Source organism: Bubalus bubalis, chromosome 24, assembly GCF_019923935.1.
Source record: "Bubalus bubalis isolate 160015118507 breed Murrah chromosome 24, NDDB_SH_1, whole genome shotgun sequence".
Classification (NCBI taxonomy): Eukaryota; Metazoa; Chordata; class Mammalia; order Artiodactyla; family Bovidae; genus Bubalus; species Bubalus bubalis.
Window position 1 is genome coordinate 25,131,008 of NC_059180.1, and position 24,805 is coordinate 25,155,812.

At 41.9% G+C, this 24,805-nt stretch overlaps 1 protein-coding gene and 1 pseudogene across 3 annotated transcripts; one reads left to right on the forward strand and one right to left on the reverse strand.

Annotated features, from left to right (window-relative positions):
• On the forward strand, positions 1-24,542 carry GDE1 (glycerophosphodiester phosphodiesterase 1). Of its 3 annotated transcripts, none has more exons than XM_006073929.3 (6): positions 1-412; positions 14,477-14,652; positions 16,424-16,529; positions 19,947-20,039; positions 22,467-22,678; positions 23,912-24,542. In XM_006073929.3, the coding sequence occupies exons 1-6, from the start codon at positions 152-154 to the stop codon at positions 24,057-24,059; spliced, it is 996 nt and encodes a 331-aa protein (XP_006073991.2). In that variant the 5' UTR covers positions 1-151; the 3' UTR covers positions 24,060-24,542. The 3 variants fall into 3 exon arrangements, with proteins under 3 accessions (XP_006073991.2, XP_025130282.2, XP_025130283.1); XM_025274498.2 differs by having other exon boundaries at positions 274-412; positions 14,481-14,652; XM_025274497.2 differs by lacking the exon at positions 19,947-20,039.
• On the reverse strand, positions 7,186-8,750 carry LOC102416636 (annotated as a pseudogene).
• Positions 24,543-24,805: the final 263 nt, after the last annotated feature.

Genomic DNA, 24,805 nt, shown 5'->3' on the forward strand with positions numbered 1-24,805 from the left:
AAGTAGCGGCCGCCGCCATTGTGCGGCGCTGGTCCACTCAAAGGGTGCTGGCTGCAGACGGCGCTTTGGGCTCCCGTCCTAGTTTCTCGTTCTCCTGTCCTGGGAGCCCGGCGGGTCCGGGCCTCCCATCTGTGCCGGTGCGGGCGCCGGCATGTGGCTGTGGGAGGAACAGGGGGGCCTCATGGGCCCCTTCTCCTTCCTGCTGCTGGTGCTGCTGCTGCTAACGCGCAGTCCCTTCAATGCCTGCCTCTTCACTGGCAGCCTCTACCTCCTGTTGCGCCTCTTCAGCTTTGAGCCGGTGCCCTCCCGCAGGGCTATGCAGGTGCTCAAGCCCCGGGACCGCGTTTCCGCTATCGCCCACCGCGGAGGCAGCCACGACGCTCCCGAGAACACGCTGGCGGCCATTCGGCAGGTGAGTCCCCCACGCCTCCCTCCCCTGCGCCCCTCCTGGGAGCTTGGACTTTTTGCCTGCCTTTCCGAAGGTTCCCCAGCCTTTTCATGATGGTCTTACCATTCCCCATTCGTCCACAAAGAATACATTCAAGTGGCCATCAATCCGTCTGAATGCTGGAAAATCTCCGGACTTCCAAGTATTTATGGAACACTGCAAATACCTGTGTATTTGCTATATGCCAGGTACTGAGGATAGTCATGAACAAGATAGAAGGGGTCCCTGCTTTCACAGAGCTTGGCGTTGGAGTAGGGGAGACAGGCCTTAAACATAAATGAGGTACTTTTAAGAGAGCAATGAGTGCAATGAAGAAGTAGGCTAACTCAATAAGGAATGACTAGATGGAGAAGTCAGGCTACTGTAGACAGAAATCCTGTTGGAAAGTGACCTTTGAACTGAAACTGTAATTATGAGGAGCCACCCATGAATCTGGGGGAAAAGTGCTCCAGGAAATGGAAACAGCAAGTGCAAAGGTACTGAGGTGGGAATGATGTTGGGATCCTTAGGGAACAGAATAGTATATGGCCTAACTTCAAGGGCCTAAACAAAGGCTGGTGTGTGAACGAAGCAGGAAATCTGGCCTGGTTAAGGAGAGTCTTGGTCAGTGGTTAGCTTATATATTCTAAGTGGATCACTTTCACAGGGGCTGTCTTTATTTGTCCTCCAAACTATCCAGGTCGTCTCCTTATCAGGATCCCCATGGTCAGACAACCCTGGCAGCAGGACGCCTGATGATTTCTGCCTCTCTTCACAAGGCTCTCTTGGCAGTCTCCAGACTTCATCATAATGATAGCTTGCTTAGTAAGAGAGCTTTGCAGTTGTCTACTGCATCTGTGAAAATATATCTGATCCTCTCATTTCTCTGAAACATTTTAACATTGAGTCAGTAGGAAAACTGGCTCAAACACACACAGCTGTTTCTCGAATTCAGCCTTTGATTCTGTTAGCTTCTCCATACACCGGTGCCAAGTCAAATCTCAGAGACAGAGTTTTGGGTGAAGTAGAAAAAGAAAGGAAGCCATAGTGGGCTAATGCCCTCAAAACCATGTGTCTCCACTTTGGGAAGATAGTGAGAAGTTTTATAGTAATTGTTCAAAGAGGGCATGATCAGCTCATGGACATTCTTCTGATGGGTTGGTAGTGAGGTAAGTGGGAGTCAACATCTTCAACCTTCAGGTCCAACTGGTCTGGGGTCTACATGCTTCTGGGCAGCATACTGTCATTAATCATAAATGCTCCCACCTGGAGGGGGTTTCAGTACCTGTAAATAGCTCAAAGATATTCCTGTGTTTATCTGTTGATAGGGAAACAGGACCTTGCCCCAAGACTTCTCTTGACTGTTTCTCCCTGGTCTCACATCCACTCCCTTCCCTGATTAACAACTGCTTAAATCTGCCCTTTGGAACTCTGGGAAGGTCACAGAGGCAGACTGAAAGCTGTTTCCTGGATTACAAGAAGTGGGGGGACTCAGATAAGTCTTTGTGCCCATGAGTTCCACAGGGCCCTGCGCAATATCACCTTCTGATTCCAAGCCCCAGTGCTCTTTGCTGTAGATTAGAATATTCATGTTCCAGGATGTTGAATTTGGACTGACCTTCTTTGTCCAGCTAGGGGACAGACAGTTTTGTGTGGTGAGCCAGTTGCTTAAGTGCTCTGTGTCCCAGTCAGAGTCACGGGTAGGATGTAGCAAGCATAGCATACCTTGCCTCACTCTGATCCTAGCTCTGACCTTAGTTTCCTCATTTGTCAAGTGGGAATGATGTTAATATCCGCCTAATCAGTTGTGATTCAGTAAAGTAGTCTACATAAAGTGCTCGGCCCAAGATAAGACTTCCACAAATGTTAGCTCTTTGGGCCAAGAATCTAAAGACAGAGTAAAGGTAAAGAGTTTTAAGTCTGAAGAAGGAAGAGGGTCAGAAGGCAGTTTTAATTTGGTGAAGGGCATCTGTTTATAAATCAAGTTATGTCTTTTATGCTTCTTTGCCTTTAGTTCTTTGTGACAGAAGGGAGACAGAACAGCTCTTTTAGCATTCTGCTTAAAAATAAGTCTAAAAACAAAGAACAAACTAAAACAATAAAAAAAACCTAAACAAGCAAAAATAATTTAAAAAAAACATAAAGAACAGACTTTTGGGCACAGTGGGAGAAGGAGAAGGTAGATGATTTGAGAAAATAGCATTGAAACATATACATTGCCATATGTGAAATAGACCAGTGGGAGGTTGATGTATGATGCAGGGAACCCAAAGCCAGAGCTCTAACAACCTGTAAGGATGAGGTGGGGAGTGAGGTGGGAGGGGCGTTCAGCAGGGAGGGGACACCTGTGTACCTGTGGCCAGTTCATGCTAATGTATGGCAAAAACCATCACAATATTGTAATAATTCTCCAATTGAAATAAATTTTAAAAATAAGTCTAAAGATAGTGAAGAATGTATTTCTCATTCTAAACAAACTGAAAGGTTGGATGAAGTAACAACTACACAGGAGATAAAATTGTCATGAAAAGGAATAATTACTATAGAAAAGAAACATTAATTGTTACTGGCTTTCATTTAACTTACCTTTATGTAAATTGCCTTAAAGTATGTTGTTGTTCAGTCGCCAAGTCATAGCTGACTCTTCACAACCCCATGGACTACAGCACACCAGGCTTCCCTGTCCCTCACCATCTCCCAGAGTTTGCCCAAGTTCATGTCCATGCCTTAAAGTATAACTCAGTTGAGCACAGAAGGTATTCATAAGTATTTACCAGTGGATGTCATGGTTTGGCCAGGAACATGTCAACTAAATATAAACCATATTAAATGTGGAAATACGTGTATGCAAAATACACATACATGGATAGGGTGTCATATCCTGTTGTGTTGCAGGGGAATTACAGCTAAATTCCATTCATACCTTATGTGTTTAGGTTGAACATGTCTTTATGTAATTATAATTAAATAACATTGTTCCAAGCTGATTCCTGGTTTTAAGAGGAAATGAGATGTCATTTAGCTTGAGGTGAACTATTTAGCCGCAATAGAATTTAGCTGCTGAAGACAGCTAATACAGACTGCAGAAGACATCCCTCTTGACTTCAAAAGAATTATGTAGTTTATTCCCTTCAGAGTTTGTTTTTGTCCTGTTTTTCCTCCCTGTGCTTGTTTGCAGCTCATAATTTAAACATTCCATTATGTAAAAATTCAGGGAAGACATTTTGACAGTGGTAGAATTTCTGGTAGGTTATAGAATAGCAGTTTCTGTAACAGCTTCATTTTTTATAACAGGCTCTAGGTTCATCCACCTCATTACCACCAACTCAAATCATTCCTTTTATGGCTTAAACAGTAGTCCGTTGTATATATCTACCACAGATTCTTCATCCGTTCATCTGTCAGTGGACGTCTAGGTTGCTTCTGTGTCCTAGTACTCCTAGTAAATAGTACTGCAGTGAACTTTGGGGTACATGTATTTTTTTCAGTTATGGTCTTCTCAGGGTATAGGCCCAGTAGTGGGATTATTGGGTCATATAGTAGTTTCATTCCTAGTTTTTTAAGGAATCTTCATACTGTCTTCCGTTTTGGCTATATCAGTTTACATTTCCCACCAATAGTGCAAGAGAGTTCCCTTATCTCCACACCCCCTCCAGCATTTATTGTTTGTAGATTTTTTTGATGCTGGCCATTCTGATGGATGGGAGGTGATGTCTCATTGTAGTTGGATTTGCATTTCTCTAATAATAAGTGATGTTCAGCATCTTGTGTTTAATTGCCAGCAGTACGTCTTGTCTGGAGAAATGTCTGTTTAGGGCCTTTGCCCGTTTTTGATTGGGTTGTTTCTTTTTCTGGTATTGAGTTGCATGAGCTGCTTGTCTGTTTTGGAAATTAATCCTTTGTCAGTTGTTTCATTTGCTGTTATTTTTTCTCATTCTGAGGATTGTCTTTTCACCTTGTTTATAGTTTCCTTTGCTGTGTAAAAGCTTTTAAGTTTCACTAGGTCCCACCTGTTTATTTCTGTTTTTATTTCCATTACTATAGAAGGTGGTTCATAGAAGATCCTGCTGTTATTTATGTCATAGAATGTTTTGCCTCTGAGTTTTATAGTTTCTGATCATACATTTAGGTCTTTAATCCATTTTGATTTATCTAGTTTCATTCTTTTGCATGTAGCTGTCTAGTTTTCCCAGTACCACTTATTGAAGAGACTGTCTTTGCCCCACTGTATAGTCTCTCCACCTCTGTCAAAGATAAGATGCCTGTAGGTGTGTGGGTTTATCTCTGGGCTTTCTGTCTTGTTCTCAGATACCATATTCTTAAACAGGCCTTCCCTGATTGTCTTGTCTAGTGACTCCTGCCTGCCTTAAATTTCACATTACCCTCCATTTTCTTCTTCAAACTTTTATCACTACCCTAGGACATGTAACATGTTGATAATCTCTTTCTCCCCACTAAAATGTAAGATCTGTGTTCCTTTTTTTCCTTGCTCATCAATCTGACTACGTAGAACAGTGCCTGATACATAGTAGGCACTCGATAAATATTGACATTTGTTGGAAGAATTGTGGTGTACAAGTAGCCCATCAGAAAAGATAATCAACACGGTCAGCCATCAGAAAAATGCAAATCAAAACCACAGTGAAATACTACTTCACACACCCTTTGTTGTCGTTCAGTCGCCAAGTCATGTCCAACTCTTTGTGGCCCCATGGACTGCAGCATACCAGGCTTCTCTGTCCCTCACCATCTGGAGTTTGCCCAAGTTGATGGCCATTGAATCGGTGATGCCATCCAACCGTTTCATCCCCTGTTGCCCTCTCTTCCTTCTGCCTTCGATCTTTGCCAGCATCAGGGGCTTTTTCAGTGAGTCAGCTGTTCGCGTCAGATGACCAAAATACTGGAGTTTCAGCTTCAGTATCTCCTTCCAGTGAGTATTCAGGGTTGATTTCCTTTAAGATCAACTGGTTTGATCTCCTTGCAGTCCAAGGGACTCTCAAGTGTCTTCTCCAGCACCACAGTTCAAAAGCATCAATTCTTCGGTGCTCTGCCTTCTTTATGACCCGGCTCTTGCATCCATACGTGACTCCTGGAAAGACTACAGCCTTGCCTAGATGGACCTTTGTTGGCAAAGTGATGTCTTTGCTTTTTATTAACACACTGTCTGGGTCTGTCGTAGCTTTCTTGCCAAGAAGCAATCGTCTTCTAACTTGCTGTCTACAGTCACCATCCGCAGTGATTTTAGAGCTCAAGAACAGGAAATTTGTCGCTGCTTCCACCTTTTCCCCTTCTATTTGTCATTAAGTGATGGAACCAGGTGCCATGATCTTAGTTTTTTTAATGCTGAGTTTTAAGCCAGACTTTTCACTCTCCCCTTTCATTTTCATCAAGAGGCTCTTTAGTTCCTCTTCGCTTTCTGCCATTAGGGTGGTGTCATCGGCATATCTGAGGTTATTGATATTTCTCCCAGCAATCTTGATTCCAGCTTGTACTTCCTCCAGCCCAGCGTTTCTCATGATGTACTCTGCACATAAGTTAAATAAGCAGGGTGACAATATACAGCCTTGATGTACTCCTTTCCCTATTTGGAACCAGTCTGCTGTTATATGTCCAGTTCTAACTGTTGCTTCCTGACCTGCATACAGATTTCTCAGGGGGCAGGTAAGGTGGTCTGGTATTCCCGTCTCTTCAAGAATTTTCCAGTTTGTTGTGATCCACACAGTCAAAGGCTTGAGTGTAGTCAGTGAAGCAGAAGTAGATGTTTTTTTGGAACTCCCTTGCTTTTTCTATGACCCAGCGGATGTCGGCAACTTGACCTCTGGTTCCTCTGTGTTTTCTAAATCCGGAGTGTATATCTGGAAGTTCTCTGTCCACATACTGCTAAAGCCTAGCTTGAAGGATTTTGAGCATAATCTTGCTAGCATGTGAAATGAGTGCAATTGTAGGGTAATTTGAACATTCTTTGGCTTTGCCTTTCTTTGGAATTGGATTGAAAACTGACCGTTTCCTGTCCTGTGGCCACTACTGGGTTTTCCAAATTTGCTAACATATTGAGTGCAGCACTTTAATAGCATCATCTTTTAGGATTTTTTATTTATTTATTTGCTTTGCAAACTTCTAATTTGTAGTAGGAGAATTATGTATTCCATAGAAGCCAATATTATAAAACAGCCCTCCTGGCTTAACCTTCCCCACCCCGCCTTGCTGTGAACCACAACTTGAAAACCAGAGGCGGCTTCACCTCCTAGGTCCTTCCAGCTCTAACTTTCTACAGTATTGTCTTCCCCTTCAGAGGTTATCTTGGACCGTTCAAAACAAGTAAACCAAAGGCAGTGAGTTGAGTGAGTGACATTGCTCAGTCATGTCCGATTCTTTGTGACCCCATGGACTGTAGCCTACCACACTCCTCTGTCCATGGGATTTTCCAGGCAAGAGTACTGGAGTGGGTTGCCATTTCCTTCTCCAGCGGATCTTCCAAACCCAGGGATTGAACCCGGGTCTTCTCCATTGTAAGCAGAAGCTTTACCATCTGAGCTACCAGGTATCATCTAAAAAGAGTCAGTTCAGACTCTTGTTTCAAGAAGGCAAATGGAAAATCAGCAGCAGGTCCCACTGGAATCTTTCAGTGACCAAGAGTTTCATTTCTAGTAAAAAAATATAGAAACAGTAGGTGTTCTCAGAGGACCTGTGGTTTGGTTCTGGACCTCCCCATGGAGCCAATTGGTGTCCCTGAGGGTGAGGAGGGCAGAGGACTCTGCTCAGAGCCTCTGTGAGCTCACCCACAAGTTTCTGATCTCCAGTTCCAGCTGTTTGGCCTGGACCTTGTCCTGTGTCACCAGCTTCCAGAGCCTTTGGATCTCATCTTAAAGCCAATAGAATATCTGCAGTGGCCCATTCTCTGTCTCTGGTGGGGGGCATTTGAAGATGTCAAAGCCATCCATGAGCCAGGTTTTCTTCTCCAGTGTGTGTTCTGCCGCCCACCTTGGCGCCTTCTCCTCTAGCAGGGAGAAGGGCCTCCGGCCATCCTCTGCAACCAGCCTTTCTGTCTGGTTGAAGAGGTGAGGTGGGGCCCGTGGGGACAGAGAGGGGTCTCTCTGAGGGCAGAGGCTGCAGGCTCAGCGGCTCGGCACCAGGCCTAAGGGACATCAGGACAGGCTCTGTTCATCCCGCTGAGCCACTCCTGGGCTGTCAGAGAGGGCTGGGCACTGGCCATAGCGGGGTAGATGTCCTCTTGGTAGGATTCTGACTGCCGGCATACAATCATGGATCCGGGCTTGATGAGGCTTTTGGTTGTGATCAGCTTGTAGAAACGGAAGATCTCACAGGAGGACACGTCGAGACCTCTCTTTGGCATGACCCCGACCCCCTTCTGTGGGTTATAGAGTGGTATTCCATCAAGTAGTTCAGGTGAGGTTTGTTGGCACTGATCTCATAGTAGCGGACGTTCCTCTCTCCCTTACCCACCACATAGAGCATGTTGGTGTCCGCGTCATAGAAGGGAAACAGCACGGCCGAGGAGCCATCGAGGTCCCCCTCTGTGACAGGCACAGAGAGGTCATCCTGATCCCATCGGGCCATCTGCCGGTTATTCCCTCGGGATGTGCCTGTGGACAGCAGCTTCTTCAGGTTCCCTAGAAACAGCACTTTGTTGGCCCGGTGCCCTTTATAGTTGGCTTCCTGGAGGATGGCCCCTGCTCGGGGGTCCTGAACCCAAATCTTGCGGTCTTTATAGGCAGTGGCCAGCAGGCTGCCATTAGTATTGAAGGACATGGAGAGGATCACGTCTTGGTGACAGTTAATTGTCTTCATGGGGCTCATAATTAACAGACTTCTTTGAATCCAGGTTCCAGACCATCACCTTGTAGTCGTAGCCAGAGCTGAAGAGGATGTTGGCAGCCATAGGGTGCCACTCCACCAGGCCCTCTCTGCAGGCATGGCCCACCAGCTACTTCCTGAAGGCTGTGAGGTTCTTGGTCAGCAGCTGTTTGGGGATGCCCCAGATTTTAGTCGTGGCATCTTCAGAACAGGAGGCTATCTCAAAATCATTGAAAGAGTTCCATCTGACATCTAAGACATTCCCTCTGTGCCCGCAGACCTTCAGGTAGTGGGGATCCAACTTTGCCGTCCAGTGCAAGGGGTTGATGAGGAAGGCACCCCCACCAGTACACTCAGTCACGACTGCAGTGAAGTTGGGGTTCACAGCACAGAAATGATTGTCTGGGACGCTGTGGGTGATGGGCACAGAGTCGTAGCAGTTCTTGTTGGCTGGTTTGCCAAAGATGTGGCAGAACTTGGAGCTCCGGTACTGGGGGTGCTGTGACATCTTAAAGTCGCTCCAGTGCCTCGCAGCTGCCACTCCCATCTTTTAGGATTTTAAATAGCTCTGCTGGAATCCCATCACCTCCACTAGCTTTATTGGCAACAGTGCTTCCTCAGGCCCACTTGACTTCATGCTCCAGGATGTCTGGCTCTGGGTGAGTGACCACACCATCGTGGTTATCTGGGTCATTACGATCTTTTTTGTACAGTTCTTCTGTGTATTCTTTCCATTTCTTCTTGATCTCATCTGCTTCTGTTAGGTCTTGACTGTTTCTGTCCTTTATTGTGCCCATCTTTGGGTGAAATACTCCTTGGATTTTTCCAGTTTTCTTGAAGAAATCTCTGGTGTTTCCCCTTCTGTTGTTTTCCTGTATTTCTTTGCATCGTTCATAGAAGAATGCCTTCTTGTCTCTCCTTGCCCTTCTCTGGAACTCTGCATTTAGTTGGGTGTACCTTTTCCTGTCATACCCACTAGGACAGGTATAAGCAAAAAGACAAGAAGTATTGACAAGATTATGGAGAAGTTGGAACCTTCATACACTGATGATGGGAAACTAGTCTGGCAGTTCCTCAGAAAGTTAAGTATAGAATTACCATATGAACCAGCGGTCCCACTCCTAGGTATATATTCAAAAGAATTGAAAACATGCACCGTGTAAAAATGTGCATCATACAAGAATGTTCACACACACAAAAAATGTTCACAGCATTATTCATAATAGCAAAAAAATGGAAACAACAGAAATGCCCATCAGCTGATGAAAGGGTGAATAAAATGTGCCGTATCCACACAATGGAATATTGTTTCACAGGGAAAAGGAATTAAGTCCTCATACACTTATAACATTAATGAACCTGAAAACAGTATGCTAAGTATAAGAACCTAGTCACAGAATATTGCATATTTTATAATTCTGTATTTAGAAAATGTCTAGAGTAGGCAAAGCCACAGAGAGAGAAGTAAATTAGTAGTTGCCAGGGACTGGGAGGGTTGGAGAGGGAAGTAGGGACTGACTGCTAATGGGTATGGTTTTTTTTTTTAGCAGGGGTGATGAGGAAGTTCGGAAATTCATTGTGGTGATGGTTGCACAATTGCAAATATGCTTTAAAAAAATTGAATTGTATACTTTAAATGGATTAATTTTATGGTATGTGAATAGTATCTCAAAAGCCATATGAATATTGATGACTGGAACTTCCTTGGCAGTCCAGTGGTTAAGACTTCAGGCTTCCAACACAGGAGGTTGGGGAACTAAGATCCCACAAGCTGCACAGCATGGTCAATAAATAGATAGAATGACTTTATTAAAGCAGATACTTTAAAGTCAGTTTTGTCAAAGTATAATTTACATACAATTAAAGGTATATTTTGGTATACACTTTTATGAGTTTTGATAAACATATACCTGAGTAGGCACCACTTCAGTTCATTTCCATCATCCTAGAATGTTCATATGTGTTCTCTTTGGAGTCAACCTCTACTCCTGCCTCTGCCCTAAGGCAATCATTGATCTGATTTCTGTTACTATACTGTGCTATACTATTCTATTATTAATTGTTGTTGCTAAAATACAAGAATTTGTATTATATGGTTATTTATCAGTTACTATACTACACTGTACTATTCTCTCACCATTGTTATTTTTTGTGTGGTAGCCAAATAAAAATGCCTGTAATGAATAAAAGTATAATTGAACCTAATTACTAGCCTCAAAGAATGAGGTTAACATTTGTGTTACAGTGAGAGAGATGCACTGTGAATACTGGAAATGTGTTCTTGTTTTATGTTGTAAAATATATAACCAGTGTTGATTTACCAGTGCATAATAAATATCTTTAACTTAGAAAAGGTACGCTTTTATAAAAAGATGTACCTTTAATTAGTGTACAGTTGGTGGGGAAACAGTGGAAACAGTGTCAGACTTTATTTTGGGGGGCTCCAAAATCACTGCAGATGGTGATTGCAGCCATGAAATTAAAAGATGCTTACTCCTTGGAAGGAAAGTTATGACCAACCTAGATAGCATATTGAAAAGCAGAGACATTACTTTGCTAACAAAGGTCCGTCTAGTCAAGGCTATGGTTTTTCCAGTGGTCATGTGTGGATGTGAGAGTTGGACTGTGAAGAAAGCTGAGCGCAGAAGAATTGATGCTTTTTAACTGTGGTGTTGGAGAGGACTCTTGAGAGTCCCTTGGACTGCAAGGAGATCCAACCAGTCCATTCTAAAGGAGATCAGCCCTGGGTGTTCTTTGGAAGGAATGATGCTAAAGCGAAACTCTAGTATTTTGGCCACCTGATGCGAAGAGCTGACTCATTGGAAAAGACTCTGATGCTGGGAGGGATTGGGGGCAGGAGGAAAAGGGGATGACAGAGGATGAGATGTCTGGATGGCATCACTGACTCGATGGACGTGAGTCTCAGTGAACTCTGGGAGTTGGTGATGGACAGGGAGGCCTGGCGTGCTGTGATTCTTGGGGTCGCAAAGAGTCAGACATGACTGAGCGACTGAACTGAACCATTACATCTTAAATAATGACTTTTTCGCTGAGGCATAAGTGTTTTTCTAGTCATAATAGCTTATATTGAGTGCTGTCTCTGAGCCAGGCACCAAGCTTGATTATTTACATGCATTATTTCTAAATTCTCAGAACAACTCTTAAGATCCTTAGAAAAGCATCATCATGAAAATGATGAAACAGGCCAGAGTAATGTAAGTAATTAGATGACATAGCCAGTTAGTGTTGGGATTGGAATTTTTAGAGTGGGAAATCTTAGTAATATATGTGAAAATCAACCTTTGAAGCCTAAAGAAAAATAACAGTTATTTATCTTTATAAGTGAGGTTAAGAAAGGATTTAAGTAAAATAGACAAGTCTCCACCTATAAAGGACATAGTAAATTTGACTGTATTACAACTATAGTCATTAAAAAGAACATCATAACCATAGCTAATATTTATTGAATGTCTACTATGCACTACTACAGCGCCGTATATTTTTATTTATACTTAAGTGTGTAGTAAATATATAAAGACCTATAAGGGATTGATATGGAAATAATGCACATCCACTTGGCAGTTACCTTTGGAGAAAAAGAGGGTAGAAATTTAGCTGTGAAAGTGAAGTTGCTGAGTCGTGTCCGACTCTTTGCGACGCCATGGACTGTAGCTACCAGGCTCCTCTGTCCATGGGATTTTCCAGGCGAGAGTACTGGAGTGGGTTGCCTAGTTGTATCTGCAGTGTGATAGTAAGGTCATGTGGTTAAGAGTGTAGCCTCAGGACTTTGCTGGTAGTCCAGTGGTTAAGATTCCATGCTCCCAATTCAAGGGGCTCAGGTTCAATCCTTGGTCAGGAAACTAGATCCCACATGCCTCACAGCTAAGAGTTAACATTGCCACAGTGAAGATGAAGATTGCATGTGCCACACCTAAGACCTGGTGGAGTCAAATAAGTAAATAAATATTTTTTAAAAGAAAGAAAGTGCAGCCTCTACCACATCCTTGTTTGTGTAACCCAGAGCAAGTTTCTTAATATCTGTCAGTTTTCCTCATCTGAAAATGAGCCTATTAATCAGCTCAGTCGCTCAGTCGTGTCTGACTCTTTGCGACCCCACGGATTGCAGCACGCCACACTTCCTTGTCCATTAGCAATTCCCAGAGCTTGCGCAAACTCATGTCCACCAAGTGATGCTCTCCAACCATCTCATCCTCTGTCATCCCCTTCTCCTCCTGCTTTCAGTCTTTCCCAGCATCAGGGTCTTTTCCAGTTAGTCAGTTCTTTGTATCAGGTGACTAAAGTATTGGAGTTTCAGCTTCAGCATCAATCCTTCCAGTGAATATTCAGGGTTGATTTCCTTTAGGATTGACTGGTTGGATCTCCTTGCAGTCCAAGGGACTCTCAAGAGTCTTCTCCAACACCACAGTTCAAAAGCATCACTTTTTCAACGCTTAGCTTTCTTTATGGTCCAACTCTGATATCCATACATGACTACTGGAAAAACCATAGCTTTGACTATATGGACCTTTGTCAGCATAGTAATGTCTCTGCTTTTTAATATGCTGTCTAGGTTTGTCATAGCTTTTCTTCCAAGGAGCAAGCATCTTTTAATTTCATGGCTGCAGTCACCATCTACAGTGATTTTGAAGCCCAAGAAAGTAAAGTCTATTACTGTTTCCATTGTTTCCCGGTCTTTGCCATGAAGTGATGGGACCGGATGCCATGATCTTAGTTTCTTGAATGTTGAGTTTTAAGCCAGCTTTTTCACTCTCCTCTTTCACTTTCATCAAGAGGTTCTTTAGTTCCTCTTCAGTTAATGCCATAAGGGTGTCATCTGCATATCTGAGGTTACTGATACTTCTCCCGGCAGTCTTGATTCCTGTTTGTGCTTCATCCAATCCAGCACTGCACATGATGTACTCTGTGTATAAGTTAAATAACCTGTTAATAGTACTTCCTAAAGGGTTGTGATGATCAAATGAGTTAATACATTTAAAGTAGTTAGAATAGTGCACGATACTGGATGCTTGGGGCTGGTGCACTGGGACGACCCATAGGGGTGGAATGGGGAGGGAGAAGGGAGGGGGGTTCGGGATGGGGAACACATGTATACCTGTGGCGGATTCATTTTGATATTTGGCAAAACTAATACAGTTATGTAAAGTTTAAAAATAAAATAAAATTTAAAAAAAAAGAATAGTGATTAAAAGTAATACATATTGTTTTAGTGCAGAAGAGGTTGAAGCAAATATGGCAAAATGTTAATATCCATTAAGTCTTTTTTGCCTAATTAAAAAAAGTTATTTCATGTTTTTGCATAGTTATAAAAATTTATTTTAACTTTAAGGTCTTCATCATACTGAACATTTCATATCTTCATTGTCTCAAAGAAGCCAAGGAAGCAAATGTTGGACAGTGCGTCTCAGAGGAGCGTGGCCCCTCAAACTTTATGTTCATGTTCTATTTTTAGATAAATCCTTCTGTGCCTTATTGGGCTCACCAACTTGTTGGCCAACAGCCAGTGCTGCTCACATTAACAAATGTAGTGTCTCCTAGAAGCAGGCTAGGTGTTTCTGCTCTAGAGGATGGACCAACAAAAAAGCAGTAGCCAACTAATCAATAAACACAGAGGAATCATCAGAGAGTCTATACCAGAGAGTGTGGGTAAACAGTGAAATTTGACTAAATATTTGTAATTGTAAGCCATTAATGGCCCATATAGTTAAAGCAAGCAGAGAAAACAAATTCCAAAACTCTCCCCATTTGCCAGTCTGAGTATGAGAAAAGTGGGGAAGTCAGAGTTTTTATGGAATTACTTACATTGACATTTTTAACGTGTGCTGTGCCGTACTAAGTCATTTAGTCGTGTCCGACTCTGTGTGACCCATGGACTGTAACCCGCCAGGCTCCTCTGTCCTTGAGAGCCTTCAGGCGAGAATACCGGAGTGGGTTGCCATACCCTCCTACAGGGGATCTTCCTGACCCAGACTGGTCTTTAAGTCTCCTGCCTTGACAGCCGGGTTCTTTACCACTAGCACCATTTAACCTTACTTGTATTGAAGTAAGGTTAACATCCATGAAAAAAACAGGTTGGGTTGCTATTTGGTATAGGAAGGGAATAGAATGAGTAAAAGAAAGTCTGCTCAGCCAGCCCTGACGGTCATCTTGAGTGCTTAGATTGCAAAATGACACCTGTGGCCACTTGACAGTAAAATCATCGGTGTTTTTGTTAAGGCAGCTAAGAATGGAGCAGCAGGCGTGGAACTGGACCTTGAGTTTACTGCTGACGGGATTCCTGTCTTAATGCACGATAGCACAGTAGATAGGACGACTGACGGCACCGGTCGATTGTGTGATTTGACATTTGAACAAATTAGGAAGCTTAATCCTGCAGCAAATCACAGATTAAGGTAAGTGGTGTACTGTCGACTAAACATATCTTTCAGCTTGTGTTGGAGATCACATAAAGACACTGGCACCTTCTGATTCTGGTCCAGGAAGCGTTGTTTTGTTATGTTTTGTTTTCTACTATATACAGGTTTCCCAAGTAACAAGCACGTGCCAGGAACAACAGAAATAAGATGTTATTCATCTTTTCCCACTGAGGCCAGATTTGATTCAGAATTGTTCTCAAGACAATACTCTAACATGGCAATTACTTTGTACTGTCATAAATTTATATATGTGTGTGTGTATGTATGTATATCAGAGCTAGTTCTGTAAGATGTTCCAGAAGAAAAGGGTTCTATGATCAAATAAGATCAAACACTGTATACTTCAGATGTTTCCCTTAGGGATACATCTGTCAGTGTATCCCTGTCAATCAATTCTTACCTTTAATTTAGTGTTTCTCAAACGTATATGACCACAGAACCCATGCCCATCCCACCATTAACAGCTATATAAAAACCTTGGAATTGGTATACTGGATAATATACTTTGTAATGTGAGTATTTAAATCCCTTTCCTCTTGTCTTTGTAAAACTGAAAAGTGTGTTCTTACTGTAATTCATGTTATATCAGTTCTCTGGTCAATTTATTTGACCCAGTGATTAAGTTATAGTCCTCCCCACAAGATGGCTTGGACTTTGTTTTCCTCGGAACTGAAAGAAAAAGTCAGCCAAAAGAAGTCATACTTTAGAAAGGAGACTGATAACATTTGAAAGTTCTGAGTCAGGGCTGCTGAAATTGCTGTCTACTAGTACAGTTACTTGATTGCTCTGCCAAAGGGGAGGGAAAGGCTGGTTTCTGTATTACAGTGATGTAGCTATTAAGATGTGGAGAAGGCAATGGCACCCCACTCCAGTACTCTTGCCTGGAGAATCCCGTGGACAGAGGAGCCTGGTGGGCTGCAGTCCATGGGGTCGCTAAGAGTCGGACACGACTGAGCGACTTCACGTTCACGTTTCACTTTCATGCATTGGAGAAGGAAATGGCAACCCACTCCAGTGTTCTTGCCTGGAGAATCCCAGGGACGGGGGAGCCTGGTGGGCTGCCGTCTATGGGGTGGCACGGAGTCGGACATGACTGAAGCAACTTAGCAGCAGCAGCAGCAGCTAATAAGATGTAAAGTTCAAAGTCAACACTTAAAGCAAAAATGCTTACATAAGTTATCTTTATCTTTTTTAAAACCAAGATCTTAATGCTGGAATAATGTGGTTGAATTAGCATACGTTAAATCATGTAGACTGAAATTTCATTATGTGAGAAAAGCTGGTTTCTTGTGTGTAAGGCACTTAATTTCCTTTTCTTTTAAAAATTATGTATTAGAAAATTATTTTTTAAAGTTGCACTTAAATGTACAACAATACAGTAAACAGATGTATATGTATTGCTAGGAATTTCTCCTGCATAAGACTCTATTGGGGAAGTCACAATCTTAAAATTAAGTCAGAGTTCTCCAAAGATGGCATATACTCTGACCTTTAAAGTTACTAATTACAAATCCAGTGAATGCCTGAAAAGTGAATGATTTTTATTGTTGCTGATCTTTGGCCTAGCATATCTTTAATTTGGTTTAAGATATAGTAAATTGTCCTTGGACTTTGGGGTGGTTAGAGAAAGGAAGTTGGTGAAAACACTCTTCCTTTGGTTGGGAGACATTTGTCAGATGTCTGTTTCATTTAATTTTTATCTTTTCTTTTTTCCTACATTGTACTATTCCTTTACCCTCTCTTGTAGGAATGATTTCCCTAATGAAAAGATCCCTACCCTAAGAGAAGCCGTTGCAGAGTGCCTAAACCATAACCTCACAATCTTCTTTGATGTCAAGGGCCATGCATATAAGGTACAGTTTATTCCATAGGCTTCTCTTTTAAAATACCTCTTTATTTGCTAGTCTGTTTAAAAATTAATTGTATATTTTCTTATTTATATTTTCTTCTTAAATTATTTTTAAAATTCTATTTGCGTAATGCAAGTTTACAAAGCAAAAATCCACATCTTCAAAGAAGCAGTAAAGTATGGAATCTTTTAACTTTTTAAACTTTGATGGAACTGTTTAATTCCTCATACTCAACAACTAGCATGAATTGGAAGAGTCAGGTTTCTCTTACTTGGATAAAACATTCACCAAAGATATTAAATAAACAGTAAAGAGTCAAGAAGGCAATGGCACCTCACTCCAGTACTCTTGCATGGAAAATCCCATGGATGGAGGAGCCTGGTAGGCTGCAGTCCATGGGGTCGCTAAGGGTTGGACACGACTGAGCGACTTCACTTTCACTTTTCACTTGCATGCATTGGAGAAGGAAATGGCAACCCACTCCAGTGTTCTTGCCTGGAGAATCCCAGGGACGGGGGAGCCTGGTGGGCTGCCATCTATGGGGTCACACAGAGTCGGACACGACTGAAGCAACTTAGCAGTAACCTCATAAAAAGAATTTCAGAAGTTGAACACAAGACCAGTTGAATCTGGCTGATAAGAGTCTTAGATAGAGAGCTGTGGACTGAATTTAAAGAAAGCTCCTGTATTTAAAGCTTCTGATAGCTAAGAGGATATTTATCTTCTACAAAGATTTGCCACTTTTGTATGATTTCTGTCCCTTATGTATAGTTTTTTGTTTTTTTTTTTTTTTTTAATTGGCTGTACTCGGTCTTTGTTACTGCGTACAGGCTTTCTCTAGTTGCAGCGAGCAGGGGCGACTCTTCATTGCGGTACTGGGACTTCTCATTGCAGTGGCTTCTCTTGCTGCAGAGCACAGGTTCTAGGTGCACAGGCTTAGTTGCTCAGTAGCCTGTGGGATCTTCCTGGGCCAGGGAAGATGGTGGACTATGTCCCCTGCATTGACAGGCGGTCTTAACCTCTGGACCACCAGGGAAGTCCCCCTTACATATAGTTTTTATTCTATGACTTGAATAGTTATACTTATTTACTATAATTTTTTTAAATATGGTATTACATTTCAAATGAAATTTGCATAACTTTTAGAACATATACTTTTATACATAAAAACACATTATTGCAGTGGAAATCAATAGGAAAATATGGTTCATATTATGTTTGTTCTCTTAACTTTTCAAGGACAAATACATTTTTCTGCATTTATACAACTGGGGTATTTTCCCCCAGTGATGATTATGATCAGTTATGACCAGCTAGGGGCTTCCCAGGTGGCTCAGTGGTAAAGAATCCACCTGCCAAAGCAGGAAACACAGGTTTGATCACTGGGTCAGGAAGATCCCCTGGAGAAGGAAATGGCAACCTACTCCATTATCCTTGCCTGTAAAATCCTGGAGAGTTCTAATGATAGCAGCTTTTATTAAAAATAAAAAATGTTTAAAACAATTTTTATTTAAAATTGAAAATAATTGTTAAAACCTGAAATATGAACTTCTAACTTAAGTACAATAAACTCCCATTTTTGAAGAAAGAGGAGAAGGGTGCTCTGGCTAATTTATTATTTTGGTAAACTGATGGTTCTCTATATCTAGGTTTTTTAGTCAGTCTGCATCAGAGTCTCCAGGAATACATATTGAAAATACAAATTCCTAGGCCACCCCACTCAGAGATTAAATCCTAAAAATGGCTCAGGTTGTGGGCTCAAGGAACATGTATTATTTTTAATGGGCACCTTAGGTTTTATTGATGATGTGGCCCACGTTTGGAAACCCTGATAGGCCCTACGTTTCACCCACAGTATACTGACCTTCTTGCTTATTTTCTTAGACTAAGATGAGGGAGGAAAAGAAAGTTTGTCTTTTAATCCAGGTATTGCCATTTGAGCTTTCTGGGTGTTCATAGATGGTTTGGGCAGCTTTGGATAGAACATAGTGATCTGATTCACCAAGACGGGAATATAAAGCAACAGGTGTCAGCAGCCAATTGGAGATGCGGTGCAGGAGCGAGATCACAGGCGTTGGAGATCATAACTAAACTGTCGCTTCCTACAGTGTAATGTTAACCTTGATCCGGTTCAGTTTCCTGGTGGGCAAAGAGGGAACAACATAAGAAATGACCATGGAAGGTCATTATGAGAATTAGATAAAGAATTAGATAAAGAATCTAGATGAAACATCACACACAGTGCGTGTTGGTTGAAAATGACTTCAACTCTCTAGCCCTTTGTGATATTAGTGAGGGGAAGCATGACATGAATAATATCTTTCTTATTTTTTTATTGCATTTCATTGCTTATATTTGGTTATAGGTTAAATGTGATTTTCCAAAACTTAGGAGTATTTCAAGAATTATGATGTAACAACATTACAGTCCACTTAACATCTGGACACCTCTGTTGTTAGCTGCTACTGTTGTTCGATGGCCAGATCTCTTAATTCAACAAAGGTTACATAATGCCAGTATTTTACTTGTGTCATTTCTTGTCATTTACTAGCTGGACTGCTACAAAAAGAAACTTCTGCTCATCCTGGGAAGAGTTGGGAGACTTCCAGCTCTCCCCAGTTTCTCCCTGTCCCATTGCTTCTCCCTCCATGCTGGTGATGGGTGACATTTCCTCTCAGACGTTTCCTCTCTCTCTGGACTGAGAAAATCTATCCTTTCTAGTTCCCAGACTGGTTGACGTCTGCTTCAGCTAGGAAAGGCAGAGAGTTATAGAGTTGTAGGAATAAAAGGACCTTTCCTAGTGGCTAAACTGGGATATTGGAGAAGGCTATGGCACCCCACTCCAGTACTCTTGCCTGGAAAATCCCATGGACGGAGGAGCCTGAGGGCTGCAGTCCATGGGGTCACTAAGAGTTAGACACGACTGAGCTACTTCACTTTCACTTTTCACTTTCATGCATTGGAGAAGGAAATGGCAACCCACTCCAGTGTTCTTGCCTGGAGAATCCCAGGGACAGGGGAGCCTGGTGGGCTGCCGTCTATGGGGTCGCATAGAGTCGGACACGACTGAAGTAACTTAGCAGCAGCAGCAGCAAACTGGGATATAAGGAAAAGACTTAAAATTTTGCTTTCAGCCTCCACTGGCCTGTGGTCTGCCATAGTTTTCCAAAGTATGACAGAAGGAGGTGAGCCTCTCAACAAAATAGTAAAGCAGCAGTAGCCCAGCTGCTTACTTATCTGCTGGTACTAGTTTAAAATGCATCCTAGTGGATAATGCAACCTACCAATACTCCTTTGAACATCCCCATATATTAGTAAACTTCTGATGTAGTTAATAAAGTTGTACTTAATAATACAGTAGCTACTGGCTGGGACTACATTTTAATAGATTTTAAATACATGAATCTCTTTGTTTTACAGGCTACTGATGCTCTAAAAAAAGTATATATGGAATTTCCTAAACTATACAATAATAGTATCGTCTGCTCTTTCTTGCCAGAAGTTATCTATAAGGTAAAATTCTGGGTTTTTGTTGTATGTAATAATTTGTTAGTTGGTGGAGATAATAACAATGGACTAAATAAGCATAAGATAGATGCCTATTAAACTGAATTGAATCAATTAAAGAGACCTCTCTTTTAAATTAACAAAAATTTGGGAAGGGGAGGGTACTTGGACCCCGTTTTAAAGTACCTTGATTCCTTTTTAGCTCCTCCTTTTATGTTTATAAGGGCTTCCCTGGTGGCTCAGAGGTTAAAGCGTCTGCCTGCCATGCGGGAGATCTGGGTTCCATCCCTGGGTCGGGAAGATCCCCTGGAGAAGGAAATGGCAGCCCACTCCAGTATTCTTGCCTGGAGAATCCCATGGACGGAGGAACCTGGTGGGCTACAGTCCATGGGGTCGCAAAGAGTCAGACACAACTGAGTGACTTCATTTTCACTTTATAACTCATTCAGATTACTTTGATAAGCATTCTCAGAACAGAATTATATATCTCTGCATCTTACTAAGTAACAGCAGAATAGACCTTTTTAAAAAATAAGTCAATTACTTACAACAGACAATTTAAAATACACCTTAATTTGAAATATGTAGATGGTAAAGTGAGCCCTCCTTTAACAATAATCCTTGTTTCATCCATAGTCCCATTTATCCCCAGTGTTATTTGGAAGCAGATTCCAGACATTTCATCCATAAAAATTGCATTAAATATCTTTAAAAAACATAATCACGATATCATTATCCCATCTAAAACCATTAACAGGAAGTCCTTAAGATCATCAGATATCCAATGTATAAATTTTCATTTGCCTCACAAATATCATAGTTTTTTTGTTTTGTTTTTTTACAACTTATTAATTTGAATCAGGACCCAAATAAGAACTTTGTTAGAATTTAAATCTTAAAACCTGTAAATTTTGTCATCCCCCACCCTGCCCCCATGATATATTTATTGAAGAAATCAGACTGTTTTGTAGAGTTTATTTACCAAAGTCTGAATTTTGCTAATTATGCCATGGTACAATTGAGCACATTGTCTCCTCTGTATATTTCCTATAAGTTGGTAGTGATGGCTATAAATCAGATTAGGTTTAATTATTCTTGGCAAGGTGATTTCTTAAGTGAGGGTCTTTTTCCATTAGGGGGTACATAATGTCTTACTGACTTGTGTTGTCAGCAGCTGCTGTTGATGCCAGTGGCCAGTTCTGGCAATTTACTAGCAGTTGTAAAATATCAATATTTTAAGTCTGTCATATATTCTTCATGTATAGCTAGATTAGGGGCTTCCCTGTTAGCTCAGCTGGTAAAGAATCTGCCTGCAATGCAGGAGACCCCCTTTCGATTCCTGTGTCGGGAAGATACCCTGGAGAATGGATAGACTACCCACTCCAGTATTCATGGGCTTCCCTGGTGGCGCCTGCAATGTGGAAGACCTGGGTTCAATCCCTGGATTGTGAAGATCCCCTGGAGGAGGGAATGGCAACCCACTTCTGTATTCTTGCCTGGAGAATCCCCATGGACAGAGGAGCCTGGCGGGCTACATACAGTCCACAGGGTCGTAAAGAGTCAGACACGGCTGAGCAACTAAGCACATTAGCTAGGTAGAATTCTTCTGTAGAAAGGCACTCTCATCTATGATTTAACTACTCAGTAGCAAATAAATGCTTAATTTTGCCCTTTGTTCACCAGTTTCCAAAACAAAGAGTTGGTTCCTCAACAATGGGCAACATAGCATATATTTAAAATTTTACAGTAAGGGTGGAGCCTACTGAGATATAAAGTGTCATTGAGATGAATAGTGTAATGGGGCTTTCAGACATTTGAATAAGCGTTTCCCAAACTTCCTTAACCACAGACCTTTAAAATGTGTGATACGTTTTCCAGAGCAGCATAGAGCACAGACTAAAGAATTCTACTGCATCCCATTGCTTAGTCTCTCCATTGCATTGTCTTCATCCCTGCCCCCACTGCTCTCTTTTCTGTTCTCTCAGCCGGTTTCCCCAACCCCACACCTTTTTTTTAGCCATTTTCTCTAAAAAGGATCAAAAACTAACCAGTCCATCTTGAAATGGTCATGGTTTCATCCTAATTGCATTCTGATTATCTCTAGCCATAATTTAAATCCATATCCAATTAAAAGTTACTCTTTGTGACATTGTTAAAATTTGACCCTGAAATTGTAATGTTCTCATTTTAAAGATAGGATTGCAGTTCTTTTAGGATTGTGGAGGAAGTGTTCCTGTCTATATTGTATATTTACGTCTTTACATCTAACACATTATTTTCTCAAAGGATGTATGATAGAGTATTTAGTAGACATGGGGGCAGCATACCACCCATGACCTCCTCGTTCAGAATGAGTACATTGGCTAAAGAGCAAATGAGAGGTATTAGAGTTAAGATATGATTATGGCTTTCTTTCCCCAAATTTCTTTTCAGATGAGACAAACAGATCAGAATGTAGTAACAGCTTTAATTCATAGACCTTGGAGCCTTAGCCACACAGGAGATGGGAAACCACGCTTTGAATCTTTCTGGAAACAGTCCATGTTTGTGGTCTTGGACATTTTGCTCGATTGGAGTATGCATAATATCTTGTGGTACCTGTGTGGAGTTTCAGCTTTCCTCGCACAAAAGGATTTTATATCCCCGTAAGTTGGACGATTTTATCTTCTCCTGACACATTTCCTGAATGTTCTTCTTGGAGGATTAACAGTGGACACCTGCATTGGTTCCCATCCACAGAGCAAACCATGCCTTTATTAATTTGGAATGCCATTAGCTGCTTAGGTGGAAAGAGTTCAGGCCTATTTCACTGTCTCCAAAAGATACTGATCAACTATTCTTGTTTTTTAGTGCATTTTAAAGAAATAGTGTCAAACTATGACAACAGAAACAGAGAAATTGTATTTCCTTGTGATTGGCTCCCTTTAAAAACCAACACAGGATCCAGGGAAGACGTTTTGTGGACGCCTGCCTCATCTCCTAGCTTTCCTACAGGCTCCACTTCATTGCTTCTGAGAAACTTTCCATTCCCTAAACTGTTAGCATTCTCTGAATCTGTTTTGGCAATTTTATGGCTGTGTATTTCAGGTGGTTATAGTTCTTAAGTTTTATATTATTTCAGGCATGCATGCATTCAGTTCAGTAGATATTTGGTGTATGCCTATGGTATTACAAGGTCCTGTATTAAGAAGCTGATGATGGCCGTGGTGAAAAAAAGGAAGCCATGGTCTGCCCTCACGGAGTTTATAGTCAAGAGGAAAAGAGAGATGCTAATCAAAAAGCGACCCAATAAATATTAAATTACAGCTAAGATAAATGCCATATAGGAGAGATGAGTGCATGTATACTGTTCAATTTCTCCTAGTAAAGGAGTCAGGGAAAACATCCCCACGGAAGTAAGAGCTAAACAACTAAGCTAAGATCTGAAGGGAATTGAGGCGGGTAGGGGTCGAGATCCAAGTCAAGGGGGGAAAACATGTGCCAAAGTGTTGTGGCAGGAAAGAGCCTGTTGCTTGCAAGGAATTGCATGAAAAATCAGTTCACACACAGAAAAGAATACAGCACAGAAAAGAAAGAGGGAATGTGGCGTAAGATGAGGCCAAAGAAACAGGTGGGGCTAGGCCACTGCTTACAGCCTCCAGTAGGGGCACATGGCAGCAAGGGATTGTTTTTAGGAGGTGGCTGAAGTGTTTAAAGCTGCGGCAGTGTTGGGGAGGCGCTCATGCTGGGCTTGGAACAGTCTGGCTGCAGTGCAGAGGCCGGTTAAGAGGCTCCTCCTGGGTGCTGTTAGACCTCAGTGAGTATCATACTTAGAGACCATTAGAGATTTCTGAGACGGTTGGCATTATTCTAATGGTTGATTTTTCCTCTTTCTCCAGGGACTATGTGAAGAAGTGGTCAGCTAAAGGCATTCAGGTTGTTGCTTGGACTGTTAATACTTTTGATGAAAAAAGTTACTATGAATCTCATCTTGGTTCCAGCTATATCACTGACAGCATGTTGGAAGACTGCACACCTGAATTCTAGACTTCCCCCCCAAGGGAGGAAACACAGTTACAGAAACTGTGTGTGGGCCTCACGCAGGGACATCAATAAGCCCAAGCCCTTGAGGGATCGGGTGGCTCACATAAGCAATAGTCGTAACTGGGTTTTCACCTGAACCAAAGCAAAACCCAGTGTAGCCACCGTGCTCCATGGAATGCCTGAGTTCAAAATTGATGCTCTTCAAAGTCTGGGTCTGCAAAAAGGCACAACACTCCTGCCCTGACTTAGAGGAGGCACACTTCAAGACCCAGTGAAGATAAGCACAGATTGTATTGTGCAATTTGGGGGTGCAGATGCAAATGCATGGGAAATGCATGATCACTCGGAGTAGACATTTTAAAACTTGACACACTTATGTAATTTACTTATTTAAGATGTTTGTATCTAGCTACATTATCAATGTACTGTAGACATCAAACTTGTGACCATACTAATAAAATCATTAAAAGGAGCACTAAGGGAAAACCATGTACCAAGCATCATATCCTGACCTGGAAAATTTACGGGAGCTGCTGTTGTCAGTCCAGTGACCAGGGCTGCTGATGAGACATTGTTGTTCGGTTGCTGAGTCTTGTCAGACCCTATGGCTCCTCTGTCCATGGGATTCTCCAGGCAAGAATCTTGGAGTGGGTTGCCATTTCCTTCTCTAGGGAATCTTCCAAACCCAGGAATCGAACCCAGGTCTCCTGCATTGCAGGCAGATTCTTTACTGCCTGAGCTACAAGGGA